At 45.3% G+C, this 18,577-nt stretch overlaps 1 protein-coding gene across 1 annotated transcript; it reads left to right on the top strand.

Moving 5' to 3' along the window:
- The first annotated feature begins 1,092 nt into the window (after window positions 1–1,092).
- CNGA4 (cyclic nucleotide gated channel alpha 4) lies at window positions 1,093–6,178 on the top strand. Its single transcript, XM_008573703.1, has 6 exons — window positions 1,093–1,260; window positions 1,400–1,501; window positions 1,707–1,813; window positions 2,074–2,719; window positions 3,472–3,821; window positions 5,549–6,178. Exons 1-6 carry the CDS (start codon window positions 1,166–1,168, stop codon window positions 6,007–6,009), a joined length of 1,761 nt encoding a protein of 586 aa, XP_008571925.1. The 5' UTR covers window positions 1,093–1,165; the 3' UTR covers window positions 6,010–6,178.
- The last annotated feature ends 12,399 nt before the right edge of the window (window positions 6,179–18,577 follow it).

Genomic DNA, 18,577 nt, shown 5'->3' with positions numbered 1-18,577 from the left:
AATACTTAGCACAATATTGGCCTGGCACATAGCAGGTGTTCTGATGTTGATTTGTGGACTAAAAAACATGATAGTAGTAAAGGAGACAATAGGTTAAGGGAGAATTTATAGCGGTTCTTTTTGTTGTTTGGGTATAGGATATTTAAGCATCTACACAGAAAGTGAAAAATTGAAAAGATTGAGGATCCAAAAAACACACAGAATAGCTGGTGAGATCAGGCATTAGCAGGAACAGGAAGGAAATGACAAAAGCGCCATAGGATAACCTCCATCACATCATCCAGCAGGAAGAAGGTAAAGTAGACGTGGATGTAGATAAGGGTGCAGGTAATGAAAACCGAACAGAGCTCATGTCTGATGTGAGAGGCATCTCTTTGTCTCTGGAGACTAGTTTAGCACCTGACACAGATGAGCTATTCAGTAAATAGTTGTTAAATAAGTAAGGCCCAAGCAGAGAACTTACACAAGGTAAAACCGAGTGTGTCTCTGAGTCTACACTGGAACCCAGATCTACTGACCTAGAGGGCCCGTATGTAGCTCAGCTGGGGGTGGAAGGAGGAGAAGAGGAAGACAGAAAGGCCCAGGCTTCTCTCTGAAGCATACACCCCCCCCCCCCCCCCTTCTTTGTTTATTCTTTGCTGTTTAACTTTTTGCAATTCGTCTTTATTTTTCAATAGTCTAAGACAAGATAATAAAAACCTTCTGTGGTTTCAGTTTATTCCTTTCAAAAATGTAACTCGAGGAAGAGAGAAATACAAAGTTATTTTAAAAGTCATCTTATATATTTTCTATCAGTCCTGGTTTTGCTTTTAAGTCACATATTTTATTTTTTAAAAATGTATTACATGATTTAAGCTTTCTTATTAAAGTCTTTGCTTGGGATTTGTTATTCTAAACTTAGCAGACACCCCCCCCCCACACACACACACACATTCTCCAGAGACCTCATTAGAGATGTTTAGCTGATCAGGTGTAAACCCAGGCCCTGGGAGACAGTGCAGGGTGCTGCAGCTACTGCCTCTGTCCCCTCAGTAGCAGCTAGCTTTGGTTGTGTTGCTAAGAGCTTCAAAGAGAAGTCACAGCTGGAGCCCAAGGGCAGCCTCTTGCAGTCAGTCAAGCACTAGCCATCACTTCCCAAAACTGCCTACAGGCCGAGAAGCCCTGGATGTCTCACACTTCAGCACCAGGCCACAGAACCATGAGCAAGAACAGCAAAGTGAAGACAACAGAGTCCAGCCCCTCTGCCCCATCTAAGGCCAGGTGAGGAGTTCTGGTTCCCTGTGTCTGATCTGTCCACTTTACTTGATGGAGCTTCGTTCCTCTTGGTGCCCACACTCACAGCCACAGCTTTGAAATGTCTGATGAATAAATGAAGGAAGACTTCTCCTCTTGCCCATAGGAAGTCTGTGCCTGTCCTGGACCCATCTGGGGATTACTACTACTGGTGGCTGAACACAATGGTCTTCCCAGTAATGTATAACCTCATCATCGTTGTGTGCAGGTTTGGCAGGGGCACTAAGGGAGGGGCCTTAAGCGAGGATGGAGGCTAAACAGTGAGGCCAAGGAGAGGGGTAGCTCTTGGGTGGGGCCCAAAGGACGGGTGACGCCCACGGGAGAGCCCAAGGCAGAGTTCTGAGGGGCCTGGGGAGATTGCATCTCACACACAGGGTGCCCTTAAGCCCATCCTTTCTATCATCGCCCTGCAGAGCCTGCTTTCCCGACTTGCAGCACGGTTATCTGGTAGCCTGGTTGGTGCTGGACTACACAAGCGACCTGCTGTACCTATTGGACATCGTGGTGCGCTTCCACACAGGTCAGTGAGCCCCTAGAACTGACCTTTGTTCCATGTTTCCTTCTAAAGAGAGACTCCTAGTAACGAGAAAGGGTCCCCCTCCATTGCTGCACTTTCCTGTGCCTCTGTGCTTGACAACATCCCCGTACTCACCCAAGAAACCCTAGAGCAAGATTATGCTTGCCTCCACCCCACCCTGGTGACTGCCTCCCTATTCTACCCTGGCCTGCCCACACTCACCCAGGCCGCCCACACCCGGGCCATTCCCTCCCGCCCCCCAGGATTTTTAGATCAGGGTATCCTGGTCGTGGACAAGGGCAGGATCGCGAGTCGCTACGTTCGCACCTGGAGCTTCTTGCTGGACCTGGCTTCCCTGATGCCCACCGACCTGGCTTATGTGCAGCTGGGTCCGCACACACCCACACTGAGACTGAACCGCTTTCTCCGTGTGCCCCGCCTCTTCGAGGCCTTTGACCGCACTGAGACCCGCACACCTTACCCAAACGCCTTTCGCATCTCCAAGCTAATGCTTTACATTTTTGTCGTCATCCATTGGAACAGCTGCCTATACTTTGCCTTGTCCCGGTACCTGGGCTTCGGGCGTGATGCATGGGTGTACCCGGACCCCGCACAGCCCGGCTTCGAGCGCCTGCGGCGCCAGTACCTCTACAGTTTTTACTTTTCCACGCTGATCCTGACGACGGTGGGTGATACGCCGCTGCCAGCCCAGGAGGAGGAGTACCTCTTCATGGTGGGTGACTTCCTGCTGGCCGTCATGGGTTTCGCCACCATCATGGGTAGCATGAGCTCTGTCATCTACAACATGAACACTGCAGATGCGGCTTTCTACCCCGATCACGCGCTTGTGAAGAGGTACTTGAAGCTGCAGCACATCAACCGACGGCTGGAGCGGCGAGTTATCGACTGGTGAGAACGTCCAGGTTCCAGGCCAGGACAGGGAGAGGGGAATGGGATGGAACCTGAGGGAGGTGACTGGCTTCCCATGGCCTAGTGGGCCAGGTGAGACAGTCAAAATATGGCACACTGGTGGGTCTTCTAGATGGGCTTGGGAAGGGAAGTCCTCCATTATGGGAATCTGGACTTGGGGGACAGGGTGGAGACTGATGGGGAGAGGAACTCATGCCCAAGGAAGGGTAACATGGAGATCAGAGAATGGGAAGTGCCACTGCCTAGTAGGGCTCAGAAGACCCTGGAAGGGGTGGGTGGAGAGGGCAACACCCCCCATAGGGTGGTCAATAACAAGATGGTTGACTATGTCATGGTAATCTGTACTGTGGACCAAGCGAAAGGAAGTGCCACAAAGTTGGGGACCCAGAGTAGAGAGTCTCTAGAGGGGATGGGTGATCGAGGGAGGTATCGGTTGGGGTGGTACAAAACATCACCATCATCATTGGTGGGTGGGGTAGAGCCTGACCAGAGGTAAAGGATACCTTATTCATTGTCAAGTGGTGGAGGCTTCCGTGCCCTGGATGAGTTAGAAAAGGTCAAAGCATACCTGTGAACAGGGAAGGAGATTAGCCAATTGTCAGGTACTTCCATAACCTCTGTGAGATCTGTGTGATTGTGCTCTTGGCTGAAGCTGAGCTGAGCCCTGATGGAAGGGGTGGAAGCAGGCACATATGGGGCTGGTGAGGAAATAGCACTGCCCTTACTCCCAGGTACCAGCACCTGCAGATCAACAAGAAGATGGTCAATGAAGTAGCCATTTTACAGCACTTGCCAGAGCGGCTGCGGGCAGAAGTGGCTGTGTCTGTACACCTATCTACTCTAAGGCGGGTGCAGATCTTCCAGAACTGTGAGGCCAGCCTGCTGGAGGAGCTAGTGCTGAAGCTGCAGCCTCAGACCTACTCACCAGGCGAATATGTATGCCGCAAGGGGGACATTGGCCGGGAGATGTACATCATCCGTGAGGGTCAACTGGCCGTGGTGGCAGATGACGGTGTCACACAGTATGCTGTGCTTGGTGCAGGGCTCTACTTTGGGGAGATCAGCATCATCAACATCAAAGGTGGGCACCCCAGAATTTGTTCTGGGGACAGGGCTGGGGAATAGCCTGGAGACAGCAGAATCCAGTGCTGGGACTCCATGGTACTTCAGGATTTACAGATTAAGAAAACCTGGCCCTAACCTGAGTCACTAGAGGGCTCAGGAGAGAAGCAGGACATGGAGGATCTGTTCCCTGAGAAGAAGCTGAGCCAACGTCAGTTGGCAGGGTGGGTCCTTAGAAGAAAGAGTAGACATCCTCTGTGGATGCTGACCAGTGGAAAATGACAGAGATAGTAATAATAATATCTAATATTTATTTCATACTTACTACATGTCCTGTTCTAAGTGCTTCACACCTATCAACTTATTAAATTCTTACAGCAGCTCTTTAAAGTAGATACTATTCTTATCCCCATTTTAAAGATAAGGAAATTAAAGCTCAGAGAAGTTTGGTAACTTACACAATAATCGGTATACACACTTGGGATTAGTACAAGGAACAACTTTCTCACAGCCAAGTGAAAAGAAATGTAGAAGAGAAGAAATACCCATTTACTGAGCGTCACCTCTGGGCCAGGCCAGGTACTGTACACTGGCTCATGTTTTCCTCTCGTCAGCCTGTGCAGTTGTTGTTATGCCTGATCACAGGTAAAGAAACTGAAGCCATGGGAGAGGGATAAACCCAAAAGGGGATGAGCACTCTGTCACTGACTGAGGCTAGATATGCTCTAGACTGTCTCTGTCTCTCTCATCCAGAGAGTCCCACCCTTTAGCAATTCTAAAGGCCTCACATCTGTCCTCCAATAACCCCCTCAAACTCCACATCCTGTATGCAGTTGGCTGTTGTCTGCTTGACTTTGGACAAGCCACCTCCCTTTTCAGGCCTCAATTTCCTCACCTGTCCAATGAGAATGGTATTAAAAACCCAAAGAGTTATTTTTGAGATTAGATGAGCTCTGTAGATAAGATACCCATGCAGTGCCTGGCACACAGCAAGTGTTCAATAAATGGTAGCCCCCCCCTCCCCCGCTTTTCTAAGGTCCTTCTAGCTCTGAGAATTTGCAGCATGCAGCCAAAATGATCTTCCCACCCACCCACCACCACCAACATCTTTCTGAAATATAAATGATAGCATGTAGCTCCCCTGCTTAAAATATTTCAACAGTTTCTTACTGCCCTCTGCCTAAGATCTGAACTCCTTGCCATGGCTTACATGAATGACCCAGCATGACCTGGCTCTCTCCTCTCTCCACTCTCCCCACACCCTGCACTCAGCCAGTCTGAACTGCTTACTGTTTTCTGCATACACCTGACTCTCTTCTACCTCCATCCCTCAGCTCATGCTCCTCTCTCTGGCTAGATTGCCCTCCCCATGTCCTAGGTACTCCTACTAAGTTCAGGCATCCCTTCTTCCAGGCTTCCCCAAACTCCCTGCCTTACAGCTAGGTCGGGGATCTTTGCCTGTCTTCCCACAGTACCTGGTGCATACATCTACACTGCATCAGCCATACTGTTATGTAACAATTTCATTAAATGTTTATCTCCTCTTAGACTGAATTCTTTGAGGCAGGTCTCTGATACCCACCCAGCACAGGGCCTGGTCCCCAGTATATTACTGAATGAGAGGATTAATGAGGCAGAAGGAGAGGCTCAGAAACACGAATATGGAAGTGGAGGCCCTGGTTCAGGAGTGAAATCCCACCTCCTGCCCCCCTGCTAACTATCCTCTCATCTGCCCATGGGCCACAGGGAACATGTCTGGAAACCGCCGTACAGCTAACATCAAGAGCCTAGGTTATTCGGACCTGTTCTGCCTGAGCAAGGAGGACTTGCGGGAGGTGCTGAGCGAGTATCCACAAGCCCAGACCGTCATGGAGGAGAAGGGCCGTGAGATCCTGCTCAAAATGAATAAATTGGACGTGAATGCTGAGGCAGCTGAGATTGCCTTACAGGAGGCCACAGAGTCCCGGCTGCGAGGCCTTGATGAGCAGCTTGATGATCTACAGACCAAGTTTGCTCGCCTCCTGGCTGAGCTGGAGTCTGGTGCACTTAAGATTGCTTACCGCATAGAACGGCTGGAGTGGCAGACTCGAGAGTGGCCGATGCCTGAGGACCTGGCCGAGGCTGATGATGAGGGCGAGCCTGGGGAGGGAACTTCCAAGGATGGAGAGGGCAGGGCCAGCCATGAGGGACCCTCAGGCCCAGAGTGATCCTATCCTATCCCCAGGAGCCATGTGAATCCAGAGTTGTAGGAAAGCATACCTATAGGAATTCTGCCATCCTGTCTGCTAGGTCACAGAGACAAGAGTGAGTTGGCCTGTAGATGCCCAGCTAGAGATGTAGGAGTACAGCACACACTAATCCCCCACTCACCAGTACACACACACACACACAAAGTTGCACATACACCTGCCGGTCCCAAGGAATTTTATCTAAAATGCTCTGTAGTTCCCATTCTCAGAGTGCACATGCTTTCTCACAAGCATAGATATAACTTACACCCACATAATATATACACATTCAGTCATGCATCTCCTGAACACACATATGCTGACAATCATATACCAACAGACACAAAGATGCCCTCCACAGGTGTATATGCACTTGTGAAAACACAAAACACACCCAAAGTTTTCTTGATTCAAGAAGTCTTTTGAATGCCACAGATGTTCACAAGCGTACCCTGCAAGTTGCACTTAAATGAAGAATTTGCCTCCTCACTAAGCATGTATGGGGCTGAAAAGAAAAGGCAAAGGCACAAGATGAATTCTGTCTGAATTCTGATTCACAGGGTGAGGGACATGAGCTGTGTAACAGCTGGTGCATTGGATTCAAAGAGCTTGGGGTATCTGAAGAAGAGAGAATCGATATTGAGCCAAGGTGAATCAGGCTAATGGATTACACTGCTATGTGTGTGCATGTGCTTTCATAGATATAGTCACATACACACACTGGCCATTGTGTCCCAGAGTGTATATTCTCAGCTTTGTGAGGTCTGAGGGTCTCTCTTTGTGAGATCTAGCTGAGTGGGCCAGAGCAGATACCTCTGCTTCTTTTTACTTCCCTTGGCCCATCCTGGAGTCTGGGGCCAGGGCTTCCCTGTATCCAGGGCTGATTTCAAAGGGAGAGTAGTTCCCAGGACCATTCGCCTAGCCCTGTCCTACCAAGTTAGTTATTGGAGCTGACCTTGGTGCTGGCAGAAATCCAGCCCTCCTTTGCACGGTATTCCAGAATATAGGGTGGAGAGTAGAGACTGGGTGGAATGAAATATCATAGTCAGGGACAATTAGAATGAGTGTGTTGGGAGTTTTGGATTAACTTTTGTATATTTGGATGGAGGTCTGCAGGTTTGGGACAGAGAGGGTGTTGTTTGTTCTATGGGATGGAGTCTGATGTCATCTCAATCAGATTCACCCTGGGTCACCACTTTAGCTCCTCCAGGGCTTGGCCATCCTTCAGATCTGAGCTGTGCCAGGTGATATTTTAAAATGTACTGGGATTGGGGCCGGCCCGGTGGCTCACTGCTATAGCGAGCCGCTTGGGAAGCGTGGTGGCGCTCCCGCCGAGGGTTCAGATCCCACATACAGACCGGCCGCTCACTGGCTGAGCGAGGGGCGGGAGCAACACCGAGGGTTGCGATCCCGTGGCCGGTCCCGGTCCGGTACGGGCGCGACACTGAGGGTTACGATCCGTTGCCGGTCACGAAAAAAAAAAGACAAAAAGGAAAAAAAATGTACTGGGATTTAACTTACAGGTAAAACTGAGTGACGTCTCTACTCTCAGAAGAGATTATAAGGATCATTGCACTTTTAATCATTTAAAAATATGTAGTTATTTTGTGATATCTTCCTCACAAAATATAAGATCTATAGGCTGGCATTTGGTCTGTCTTGTTCATCTCTGTATCCTCAGAGCCAAAACTGTGCCTGGAACATAGTAGGTACCCAAATGTATATTTGCTAACCAAAGAGAAGAGAGCTGAAGTAGATAGAGGTCCAATGTTAGAGGAAGATGTGTGTCAATTTCTCGAGAGGTACTTATACCATCTCTGCCTTCAAATCATGTTGAACTAAAATGGGTGGGTATGTTGTGAAGGTCATTTTGGTGGTAACTGATGAACTTAAGGAACTGAGAATAAGCTTTTTATTGACATACTACAACATGCACACCTGTCCCCAGTGAAGGCTCTCTTATAGCAGGTGGCCCCTGCCACCCCATAGAATCCTGTGGTAATAACTGGTTACCTGGCATATTATGGATACAGAAACAAGACTCTTCTGTGGCCAGTTATGCATTTTTCTTTGTCTCCACTGTTCCAGGATGAGATCGTATTCTTCATGATGGAGCCACCACACCAAAAGTCACTTTGTATATCAGCAATTCCATACTGGGGTCCTCTAGTTGTGGGGCAGTTTCTGTCACTGTGTTGAGGACAAAGTTTTGACAATTTGGGTCAAGCTGAATAGAGTTAGGTTAGGTTGGGCAGAAGTGAATGCAATTTTAAGTTCCTGGAATAACGAAAAAAATAAAAATAAATTCTTTTAGTCCAAAGAATATTAGTTAGCATGTATTAAGCACTAGGCTAAATACTTATATATGTGGCAGAAAATTTACTGAAATGTTCATTTGGGTTTTATTCATTTTATCCCTCCTGCCATCATAAGAAATTACCTAGATCTTTGTATCCCCTAAACTTAAAGCTTCTTGAATCCTATGGGATCGAAACAGAAATTGACAGAAACTCTCTGCCATAGATTTTGTTTGTGAAAACCAGGGCTCCTAGGTTTTCACAAACAATTCACTTAGAGGTAAATTGTGCCCAATTGTCTGTGAGGGCTTAGAGTTGAAGAAACAGAAGCTTCTAGACCCAAGTACAGAAGATTATCCAAGAAAAGGAAAAGAAATGAAATTCTTAAGTGTTATATTAGGTTTCTTTTGCTGCTGTAACACATTACCATATAAAGCAGCTTGGACCCATTTATTTTTTTTTCCCCACAGGGAAAAAAAATGCATTTTATTTAATGACCAAATACACACACATTTACACATATATATAACTTAAACAATATTTACTCTTACCTTGTGGGATGCATTACTAAGTATTCTGCTCTATATTCTTTCATTTTTAAAAAAATGCTGGTCATAATTTATCTTTCAAACCACTATTATGTTACCAATTTATTATCTCACAGTTCCGTGAGTCAGAAATCTGGGCTGTCACTCAACTGGACCCTCTGTTCAGGGCCTGCCAAGGCTGAAACCAAGGTGTCAGCTGGGCTGGGCTCTTATCTGGAGCTTCTGGGGAAGGATTTGCTTCCAAGCATATTCAAGTTGTTGGCAGAATTCAGTTCCTTTTGATTGTATGACTGAGGTCCCTGATTCCTTGACTAAGGACTCCTTCATCATCAAGCCATCCAAGACACATTAAATTTTTCTCATTCTTCAAATCTCTAGCTTCCCCTTCTACTAACAAACTGAGAAAAATCTCTGCTTTTTAAGGCTCATCTGATTAGATTAGGGGCTAGGTTCATCTAGATAATCCAGGAAAATCTCCCTATTTTAAGGTCATCTGATTATTAACTAACTTCATTACATTTGGAAAGTCCCTTTGCCATAATCATGGGAATAACATCAGAGGGCAAAGGTAATATGAGTAAAAATTCTATGACAGGGTTTCTAGAGAAAAAACAGCCCGAAATTCCACAGAGGATCCAGAATAGGAAACACTGAGAGTTGAGTCTTTGGAAACTGGAGAACGATCACTATGTCAGAGCTGGCACCAAAGCCTCAGAGCAGTGCCCTATAGGGGTATGCAGGCTTGAAGAAGACTACATACCAGCATAGTCAGTGTCATCTGAAAACCAGATGTTCTCTACAACATAAAACCCCCAGAGACTTTTGTAAGGCCCTAAACTGGGGAAGAGAGAGTGGAAAGAAAGCCACAAAACACAGCTGAGATTAAATCTCCTGTATGGTTGGTGGTTAAAAGCTTAAGTGAAAATTGTCTGATTTAGAGAATCAAGGAAATGTCCAATTTTTTTACACAGCAATATGGAATCATTCATAGCGTACTGTTATACATACATTATCTCATTTTGTTCTTATAACAATGTTAGGAAGTTAAATGTTAGTTAAGTTTAAATTTGTATTATGCTTATTTTTCCAGACCAGGAAACTGAAGCCCATAGAGCAACTAAACATATTAGATTAGATTTACTGAGAAGTTACTTTATGCCAGATCCCAGTCTAAATGTATTGTCTCAATTAATCCTTACAACTGTATGAGAAAGATGGCACTATTACCCCCTTTTTGAAATGAGGAAACCAAGACTCTAGGATTACATAACTTGCCCAATATTACAGGGCCCCTAAGTCACATAGAATGAAACCCAGGTCTGTCATACTGTTTCTTTTAGGGAGATAAGGAAAGGAACTACCTCACCTTGAGGTCAAGGTCAGGCATCCTCCTTTCTTTCTTGAGAATTACTGTGTGGCAGTAACTGTGGTAACTAGGGGAACAGAAGCCAATTGTGAGAGGCAAAGCTTGTGAATCACTGCCAAGGATGCCCAATATGCCCAAATGTGATCCTGGAGCTACAGCCAAACACAAGGGACCACTTGCCACTCTGGAGAAGAGCTGCCAACTTCAGCTTCAGGGTCTGCACAAATGCAGCTGTGAGGCGTGGGCAGGAGTTTGGGAGTCACTGCTAGATCTCTGCAGGAGTATCAAGACTGTTCAAGTGCCCTCCTTGTTGCGAGTCCAGCAGCTTGTGGCTTGGATCTTCTCCCTTTCATAGGACCTATTTCTCTTCTTGGGTCACAATCCTCAGGATACTTCAGCCTGGCTAGGATCTGGGATGTACACCCCTCCTCAGAGTTCCCAGTTAGCTACTCCCACACAGAAGCTTCTTCAGCCCACCCTGCCCTACCCATTTCTTTCTTAGGGTTTGGCTGCTAGCCCTGGAAGACAGATGGAAATAAAGTATCAAACTTGGAAGGAAATCAGATTAACAGGGAGAGGGGCCATCCAACCCAAGGAAAGATCGAGTGCAAACATTAGGAGCCAGGAGCAGGAGGCAGGGTGGGTGGATTCCAGTTTGGGGCTGAAGCCAGAGTTTGGCTTGAGGCTAGAGCTCAGAGATGGATCGTCACGACCCAAGTCAGGGCAAGTGCTAGGCTCGCCTTAAAATACAACAAATGGGAAAGATCATGTATTTGGAGCTAATCAGAGTTGGGTTTTAGTTTGGAAACCATTTACTTTCTGGAAGACTGTCAGCCTTTTCTACAAAATCTTTCAGGGTTGTTAAGAGAAATGCCAGAGAATTAAAATGTAAATGAGATAATGAATATAAACTGCCTACCAGTGCCTGGAAGACAGAAATTTCTTAATAGTAGCAATGACTACTATTTATGTCCCTCTAGCAGCAGCCGTGCCATTGAGGGCCCTGGGGCACAGGTGGTCCTGCCCTGCTTGTTCCAAGTCCTCTGGCTGGGCCTCCAGGCTGCGCTGGCAATGCCAGTTCTGGCCAGCAGATGGCACAAAGCTCCCCTTCCTGCCCCTCCTTCCAGTTCTCTCCCAGGCCTCAGGATTGAATTACCTTGAAAAGCTGGAGAATTACCGATGTAGAAATGGAAACTTAGCGACAGGAGAAAAGGCTGGGGAATTGCAACATCAACCTGGTTTGTGAAAATACTTGCTCACATTTTTTCACAAGGGCTAAAATCGTGGTAATGCTGAGAGACATTACTGAGGAGGTTGTATCAAATCAGAGCCTAAAGCAGCTCTGTTGAGGGTGCACCATTAACTGTCTAGGAACATTCAGGACTGCCCTCCCCACAGATTGAAAGTTCCCTGTGCTTTTCACCCCCAGAACACATGGACCAAGACGCCCATGGATGCATTCTATGTCTGTCGTCACCTTTCCAGTTTCAGTACCTTTCCCTGTTGTCCTCAGCCTTTGCCTTCACCAGCAGGTCCCACAGGGCCCTAGAGGCTAATAGTTTGGATATTCATGAAAGCTCTCTCTCTGAATGATCTTCCTTTGGCTTTTTTAAACTTCTAGTAAGACTCTGACCTGGGAGATCCAGGCCCCTCTTGGCCCACCTGTGAGGCCCCATGTCTGAAGACATGTATGACAATCCAGCTAGAGCCAGTCGCTGGGGGTGTGCCTTTGCTCTCTCTCAGTACAAGCCCCAGGTGCTTAAAAGGCCAGTCCTTGCCCTGGTTTCTTTCCTCTGCCCAACATCCCTGCCTGCTCTGGCTCTGGCCTCCCTGCTCCCTCTATGTTTATCCCAGGAGAAGGGCCTTGTGTGTGGGCAGAGAATGTGTGGGCAGAGAATGCGTAGGCAGGAGCTCAGCACAGAAGCATATCTGCACAGCATAGAAATGCAGAAAAGAGAAGGCCTTGAAAGATGTGGGGAGAAGGCAGCCTCATCAGACACAGGGAGGGGCTGAGCTAGTGGGGAAGGAGGTGAGCTGGGCACCCCAAGGACTAAACTGTGGCAGGTTTCTCTCTTAGCACTAGATCCCAGCTGCCTGTGTGTGCGTCAGAGCACATGACTCTCACACTACTGTGTGTGTGTGAACACTGGGTTTTCTGAGTAAAGTGCTGATGTTTTGTGGACCTGCAAGCTACCTAAAATAAGCAGTATCTATAAAGAAGTTTATCTGCGTATGTATTAGTCACTATATTCTCCTTTTTGATTATTTCCCCTGAACACTTACTGAAGTGTTATTTAAATGTTCCCCTCTTATCTCAATTGTGATATAGAATACTGAAAGAAGGATCATGTGCCCACATGTGTGCCAAGGGGGCAGTTTCAGGGGTGGCTGAGACTTCCCCGAGGGAAAGGTAAATTGTTGTAGCTAGAAGAGCCAAGATAGGTGGTCCAGAAACCCCCTCAAAAAAAAAATCAAACCAAAACCAAAGAATGGACAACCTTGGCAGGTCAAGGCTTTAGTCAGAAAGACAGTTTCCCTCAGGACTGAGCCTGGCCCTACTTAGGAAGTCTTGCACCTACTTCTTTGCCCTGATAGGTTTCTGATTTGTTTTAGGACAAGAGACCAGGTCTCCTTCCAATGGTTCCCCATATTGACTTTGCAGTTTCCTCCTTGCTGTGATCTAAAGTCTCCCTGTTTCCTGACCCTGAGAAATCCCATTCTCTCTAAATGCTAGCTTTTCTTTGGCACAGATGGAATTTCCTGATTTTGAGAAATGAACTTCTACCCTCTTAGCAATGCATTTTCATCCCCCGCCCCTTGCTTATGGTATCTCCCTCTCTCCACTGTAGCTATTACTTTTTTTTTTTTCCTCTTCACAAACGATCTTCTTGAAATCGATCTACACCTACCATCTCCTGGCCCTCATCTCCCATCACCTGTCTGCATTCAGGTAGAGGGGAGAACATGAGCAAGGTGCAAAGGAGTTGAATAATACGGTATGCAAAAGGAAACTGTAAGCAATCCAAGGTTCCTGAAGCCAAGTATGACCATTCAGCTGGAGCCAGCATCTAGGTGTGAGAATAAAGGAGAGACAGAAAATAAGTAATGAGAGTAGTGTGGAGAGTGGTTAGAGAAACTGTTGGAGAAAGGGGTATGTATTAGTCAGCTCAGGCTGCCATAACAAAATACCACAGACTGGGTGGCTTAAACAACAGAAACTCATTTTCTCACAGTTATGGAGGCTAGAAGTCCCAGATCAAGGTATTGGCAGTTTCACTTTCTAGTGAGGTCTCTTCCTGGCTTGCAGACAGCTGCCTTCTTGCTGTGTTCTCACATGGCCTTTCCTTTGTGCGTGGCAGAGAGAGAGAGAGAGAGGGAGAGAGGGAGGAAGGGAAGGAGGGAGGAGAGAGACAGAGAGATGTGGTGTCTGTCTATCTCTTCCTCTTCCTATAAGAACACCAGTCCTATCAGATTAGGGCCCCACCCTTATGATCTTATTTAACCTTAATTACCTCCTTAAAGGCCCTATCTCCAAATACAGTCACAAGGGCAGAAGCCAGACCCTTGGAATATAGACAACTTCAAGACTTGTAATTGTAAGAATTACCATAATGAGAGGTACAGGGTGTTGCAGAAGCACAGGGGAGAGACCCTAACCTAGACTTGTCGGGTTAAGGAAAGCTTCTCAGGGAAGTTTTGTTCTCTGTAACTCCTGTTCCAAGATCAGCAAGCTCTTATATCCTCAACTCCTTTGACTGCTCTCCCAACTCCTGTGGTAACCAAAACAAGCAGTCCCCTAAGGATGGTACATACTCTGCAGAAAAGGGTGGCTTCTCATCCTCTCACAACCCATGTGCCACAGAGCTGGGGTCCTCTGCACTCATTGGTGTTTCTTCTTCACTCTCAATATACCCCTTCTTCTGGAAGCTCATACATTCATTGTGCTACCTTCTTCCTGGCCTTGGTGCCAACAACTGCCAATCTTCTGGAGCCTATCTACTACTCCTTTAGGTTTCATCACCTGCCTCGGAGTTCTCTCTTCTCCATGTTTAGCTGAGATTTCATGGCCCATTATTTCACCTTGTCCCATTATTTTTCCATCCAACCCACCTGGTAGAATCCCAGCTTTGGATGAACTGAATCATCAACATTCTTCCTGCTTGCATCCAACTCACTGAGCTCTGCTAGGGAAACTAATACCACTAGAAATTCATGGTCATCAACTCTCAAGTGGGCCTACAATACTTTCTTACAATCTTACTACATTCCTCTTGTCTCCACTTTTTTCTCCCTTTGCATAGAGTATTCTTAAGCCATCTTAATTCCTAAAATTTCAGTCACACACACACACACACACACACACACACACATGCACACGCACACACATGTGCACACGTACACACACACCACTCACTGATAAACAGAACTCCAACTTTATAGAGAAAATAGAAATATCAAACAGCAAATCTACAAATCTACTGTCTCAGTTAAGATGCAGGTTAGGTTGCTATGACAACAGAGAAAAAAATTGTAAGGAGCTTAAAAATTGTAGGGTTTCTTTCTGTTTAATGCAGGAGAACCAGGAATGGTAAAATCATTTGAGAGTAAAGAAGACCCAGGCTCCTTCCAAGTTGTTGCTCTGCCATTCCTAGAGTGTTATCCTCACTGCATGATGACAGTGGCATACCTTCACATCCACATTCAGCCTGCAGGAAGGGGCAATGAGGGAGAGAGGATTCATTTCTCTCCTTTAAGACCCTGATCTGGAAGCCGTACTTAACACTTCCACCCACAGCCACCATCCTAGTCATAAGGCCACACTTAGCTACAAAAAAAGTTTAGGAAATATAGCTATCCAATTGGCCATGACTTATTTCCACCTATAATTATCCTCTTATACTAAATCCATCTCACAATTGAGTCTCTATTCCTATCGAAAGCCAGGACCCTCCACTTCTGCTCTGGATTCCATTCCTCCCCACCTCCTTATGAACCTCGCAACCTTGCATTCATTGTTAATTAACCAGCTCTCTCCTGTATCTTCAGTCTTTTCTATATATTGGAGTAATTCCACCTATCAGAAAGAAAAAAAAAGTGTTAGTTCTCCCATCTTTAAAAAAACAAAAAACCCTTCATTCCACATCCTCCTCTATTCTACCCTCTTTCCTTTCCTTAGTAACTATACGTCTTAAAGCCTTGCCTAAAGTCACTCCCTTACTTCCAACACATTCAGTTTTCAGTATGCCTGCCCTGTCTTCTGCCTTGATGACCTCACCAAAATGGCTCTTTCCAAGGTTGCCAAGAATCTGCAGGTCACTAAATTCAAAGCACATTTCTCAGTCCTCATTTTTCTTATCCAGGAGCAGCATTTGAATGAGTTCAGCACTTTCTCTGTGAACCTCTTTAGCTTTTATGATGCTTCACTGCCTGTTTTTGTCCTATCTGCTCTTTCTCAATCTCTTTTGCAGTCTGGTCTTTCTCTATCCAGCCTTTAAATAATGGTCTTCTCCAAACATTTGACCTGGTCCCTCATTTCTTCTCATTCTACACACTCTCATTAATTCTGTGGTTTTCATTACATCCTATACAACCTGTATACTCAGCTTCCTACTGGAATTTCTACTTAGATGTTTAATAGGCATCTGAAACTTAACATGTTCAAAAGGGAACAGATTTGCTGGTGGGAGTTGATCTCCACTAGTTACTATTTTCTCTATGAAGCTGGAGTACAGGTTATTTATTGAGGGTGAAGGATGCCGTGTGTGTGTGTGTGTGTGTGTGTGTGTGTGTGTGTGTGTGTGTGTGTGTGTGTGTCAGGGTGGGAGATGAAATTGGACATTTTATGACTCAAGAAAAATTTGGAAATATATTGCATGAAATGGGAGAAAGAAGGTGATCAGAGAAATTTAGTAAGACTTCTGCTCATTCTGGGAAGCAGCATATTATGAGCACTTGAATTCTGGTTTCCAAAATCCCTGGCTTTGAATTCTGGCTTTTTCACCTAGTATCTTTGTGGCTGTGGGCAAGTTACTTAAACTCTCTCTGGGTCACATTTTTTTTCATCTAAAATAGTGATTTCCTAAATTTGGACCTAAATTTATAGTTCTTTGTGAGACTTAAATGTAATTAAAAGTAACGTGCCTGGTACATAGTAGGTAATCATCAAACAGTTTCCTATCTGGTTACCAGAAATGTTTTTTTTTTCATTTTTTATTGGTTATGAATATTCATGAGATACAAAGCTGATTGTCACCCCTCATGCCCATGATGTGAGGGTGAGATCCATACTGGCAGCATGCCCATTACCACATATTGCATTTGTACCCTGTGTCCCCCACCCAATTACCCCCAACATCCCTCTCCCTTCCCCTTCCTTCCCCCGACTCCACTTTGTAGCCCAAGGAACATTCTCTCTCTCTGCAAGTCCAACGCTCTACTGTGGTCTTTCTTTCCTTCCTTCTTTCTCTCTTAACTCTCACATATGAGTGAGTACATGAGGTATTTATCCCTCTGTGCTTTGCTTATTTCACTCAACATAAGTTTCTTCAGGTTCATCCATGTTGTTGCAAATGGGAGTATTTCATTCTTTTTTATGGAAGAATAGTATTCCATGGTGTATATATACCACAGTTTCCTTATTCAATTATCCATCGATGAACATTTAGGTTGGTTCCATGTCTCGGCTATTGTAAACAGAGCTGCGATGAACATGAGAGTGCAGGTATCCCTTCGACATGATGATTTCCATTCCTCTGGCTATATACCCAGAAGTGACATTGCTGGATCGTATGGAAGATCTATCTGTAGTTGTTTGAGAAAACTCCATACCATTTTCTGTAGTGGTTGTGCTAATTTACAGTCCCACCAACAGTGTAAGAGTGTTGCCTTCTCTCCACACCCTCCTCAGCATTTGTTATTCATCATCTTTTTTATTATAGCCAGTCTAACTGGGGTGAGGTGGTCTCAATGTGGTTTTAATCTGCATTTCCCTGATGACTAGTGATGTTGAGCATTTTTTCATGTACCTGTTGGCCATTTGTATGTCTTCCTTTGAAAAATGTCTGTTCAGCTCCTTTTCCCATTTTTTAATTGAGTTATTTGTTTTTTTACTGTGTAATTGCTTGAGTTCCTTGTATATTATGGATATTAATCCCTTGTCAGAGGCATAGTTAGCAAAAATTTTCTCCCACTCTGTAGGTTGTCGTTTCACTTTGTTGATTGTTTCCTTTGCTGTACAGAAGCTTTTTAGTTTGATATAGTCTCATTTGTTTATTTTTTCTTTTACTGCGTATGCTTTTGGGCTCTTGTACATAAAGTCTGTGCCTGTGCCCAGACCTAGTTGCTGAAGTGTTTCACCTATATTTTCCCTTAGTAATTTTACAGTTTCAGGTCTTATACTTAAGTCTTTAATCCATTTTGAATTGATTTGTTATTCATTTTTATCTCATCCTTTTCCCTCACCATGCACATGCAAACAGTCTCCAAATTCTGCCTCTCTACCTCCTAAGTAGCTCTTGGATCTGTCTTCTCCACTACCTCCATGACTTTAGTTCAAGCCACTATCATCTCTCACTTGAATTACTGTCATGTACTCCCAATTGGTCCTACCCTTAAGTTGCTCTCCATTCTAGCTGCCCATGTAATCTTTCCAAATATTTGTAAATCTTAACAAATTTCCATTGCTCCCAGATTTTACTTGCATGGCTTGTAAGGATCTACATTTGCTGATCCTGAGATGGGAGGTGTGTTATTTTTTCTGTTGCTACTATAACAAATCACTATTAATTTAGTGGCTTAAAACAGCACCCGTTTATTAGCTCACAGATCTGTTGCCCAGAAGTTGACACAGTGTGGCTGGATTCTCTGCTCAGGGTTTCACAAGGTTAAAGTCAAGATGTCAGCCAGACTGAATTTTCTTTTAGACATTCAGGGGAGGACTGGAGTTCTTGTTCTTTTGCTGGCTGTCAGCTGGAGACTGTTCTTAGCCAAAGGACACTCTCAGGTACTTGTCCTGTCTCTTCCTCCATCCTCAAGCCAGGAACAGCTACCTACATTCCTTTCCCCATGGTCCCTTCCATCTTCAAGCCATCAACAGTGTGTTGAAATCTTTCCTATTCTTCAAATCTCTCCGATTTCCTCTTCTGCTGCCAGCCAGAGAAAACCCTTGGCTTTTGAAGGACTCATGTGATTTGGTTAAGACTAATCGAATAATCTCTCCACCTTGAGCTCATCTAATTAGTAACATTAATTTCATCTGCAAAATTCCTTTTGCCATGTAACATAATCATGAGAGTCATAGTACTTCATCATATTCAGAGGTTCACCCACACTGGAGA

The sequence above is a fragment of the Galeopterus variegatus genome, unplaced genomic scaffold (genome assembly GCF_000696425.1).
Source record: "Galeopterus variegatus unplaced genomic scaffold, G_variegatus-3.0.2 Scaffold956, whole genome shotgun sequence".
NCBI lineage: Eukaryota > Metazoa > Chordata > Mammalia > Dermoptera > Cynocephalidae > Galeopterus > Galeopterus variegatus.
The sequence above is the reverse complement of the archived record's forward strand: the minus strand, read 5'-3'. Positions and strand labels throughout refer to the sequence as shown.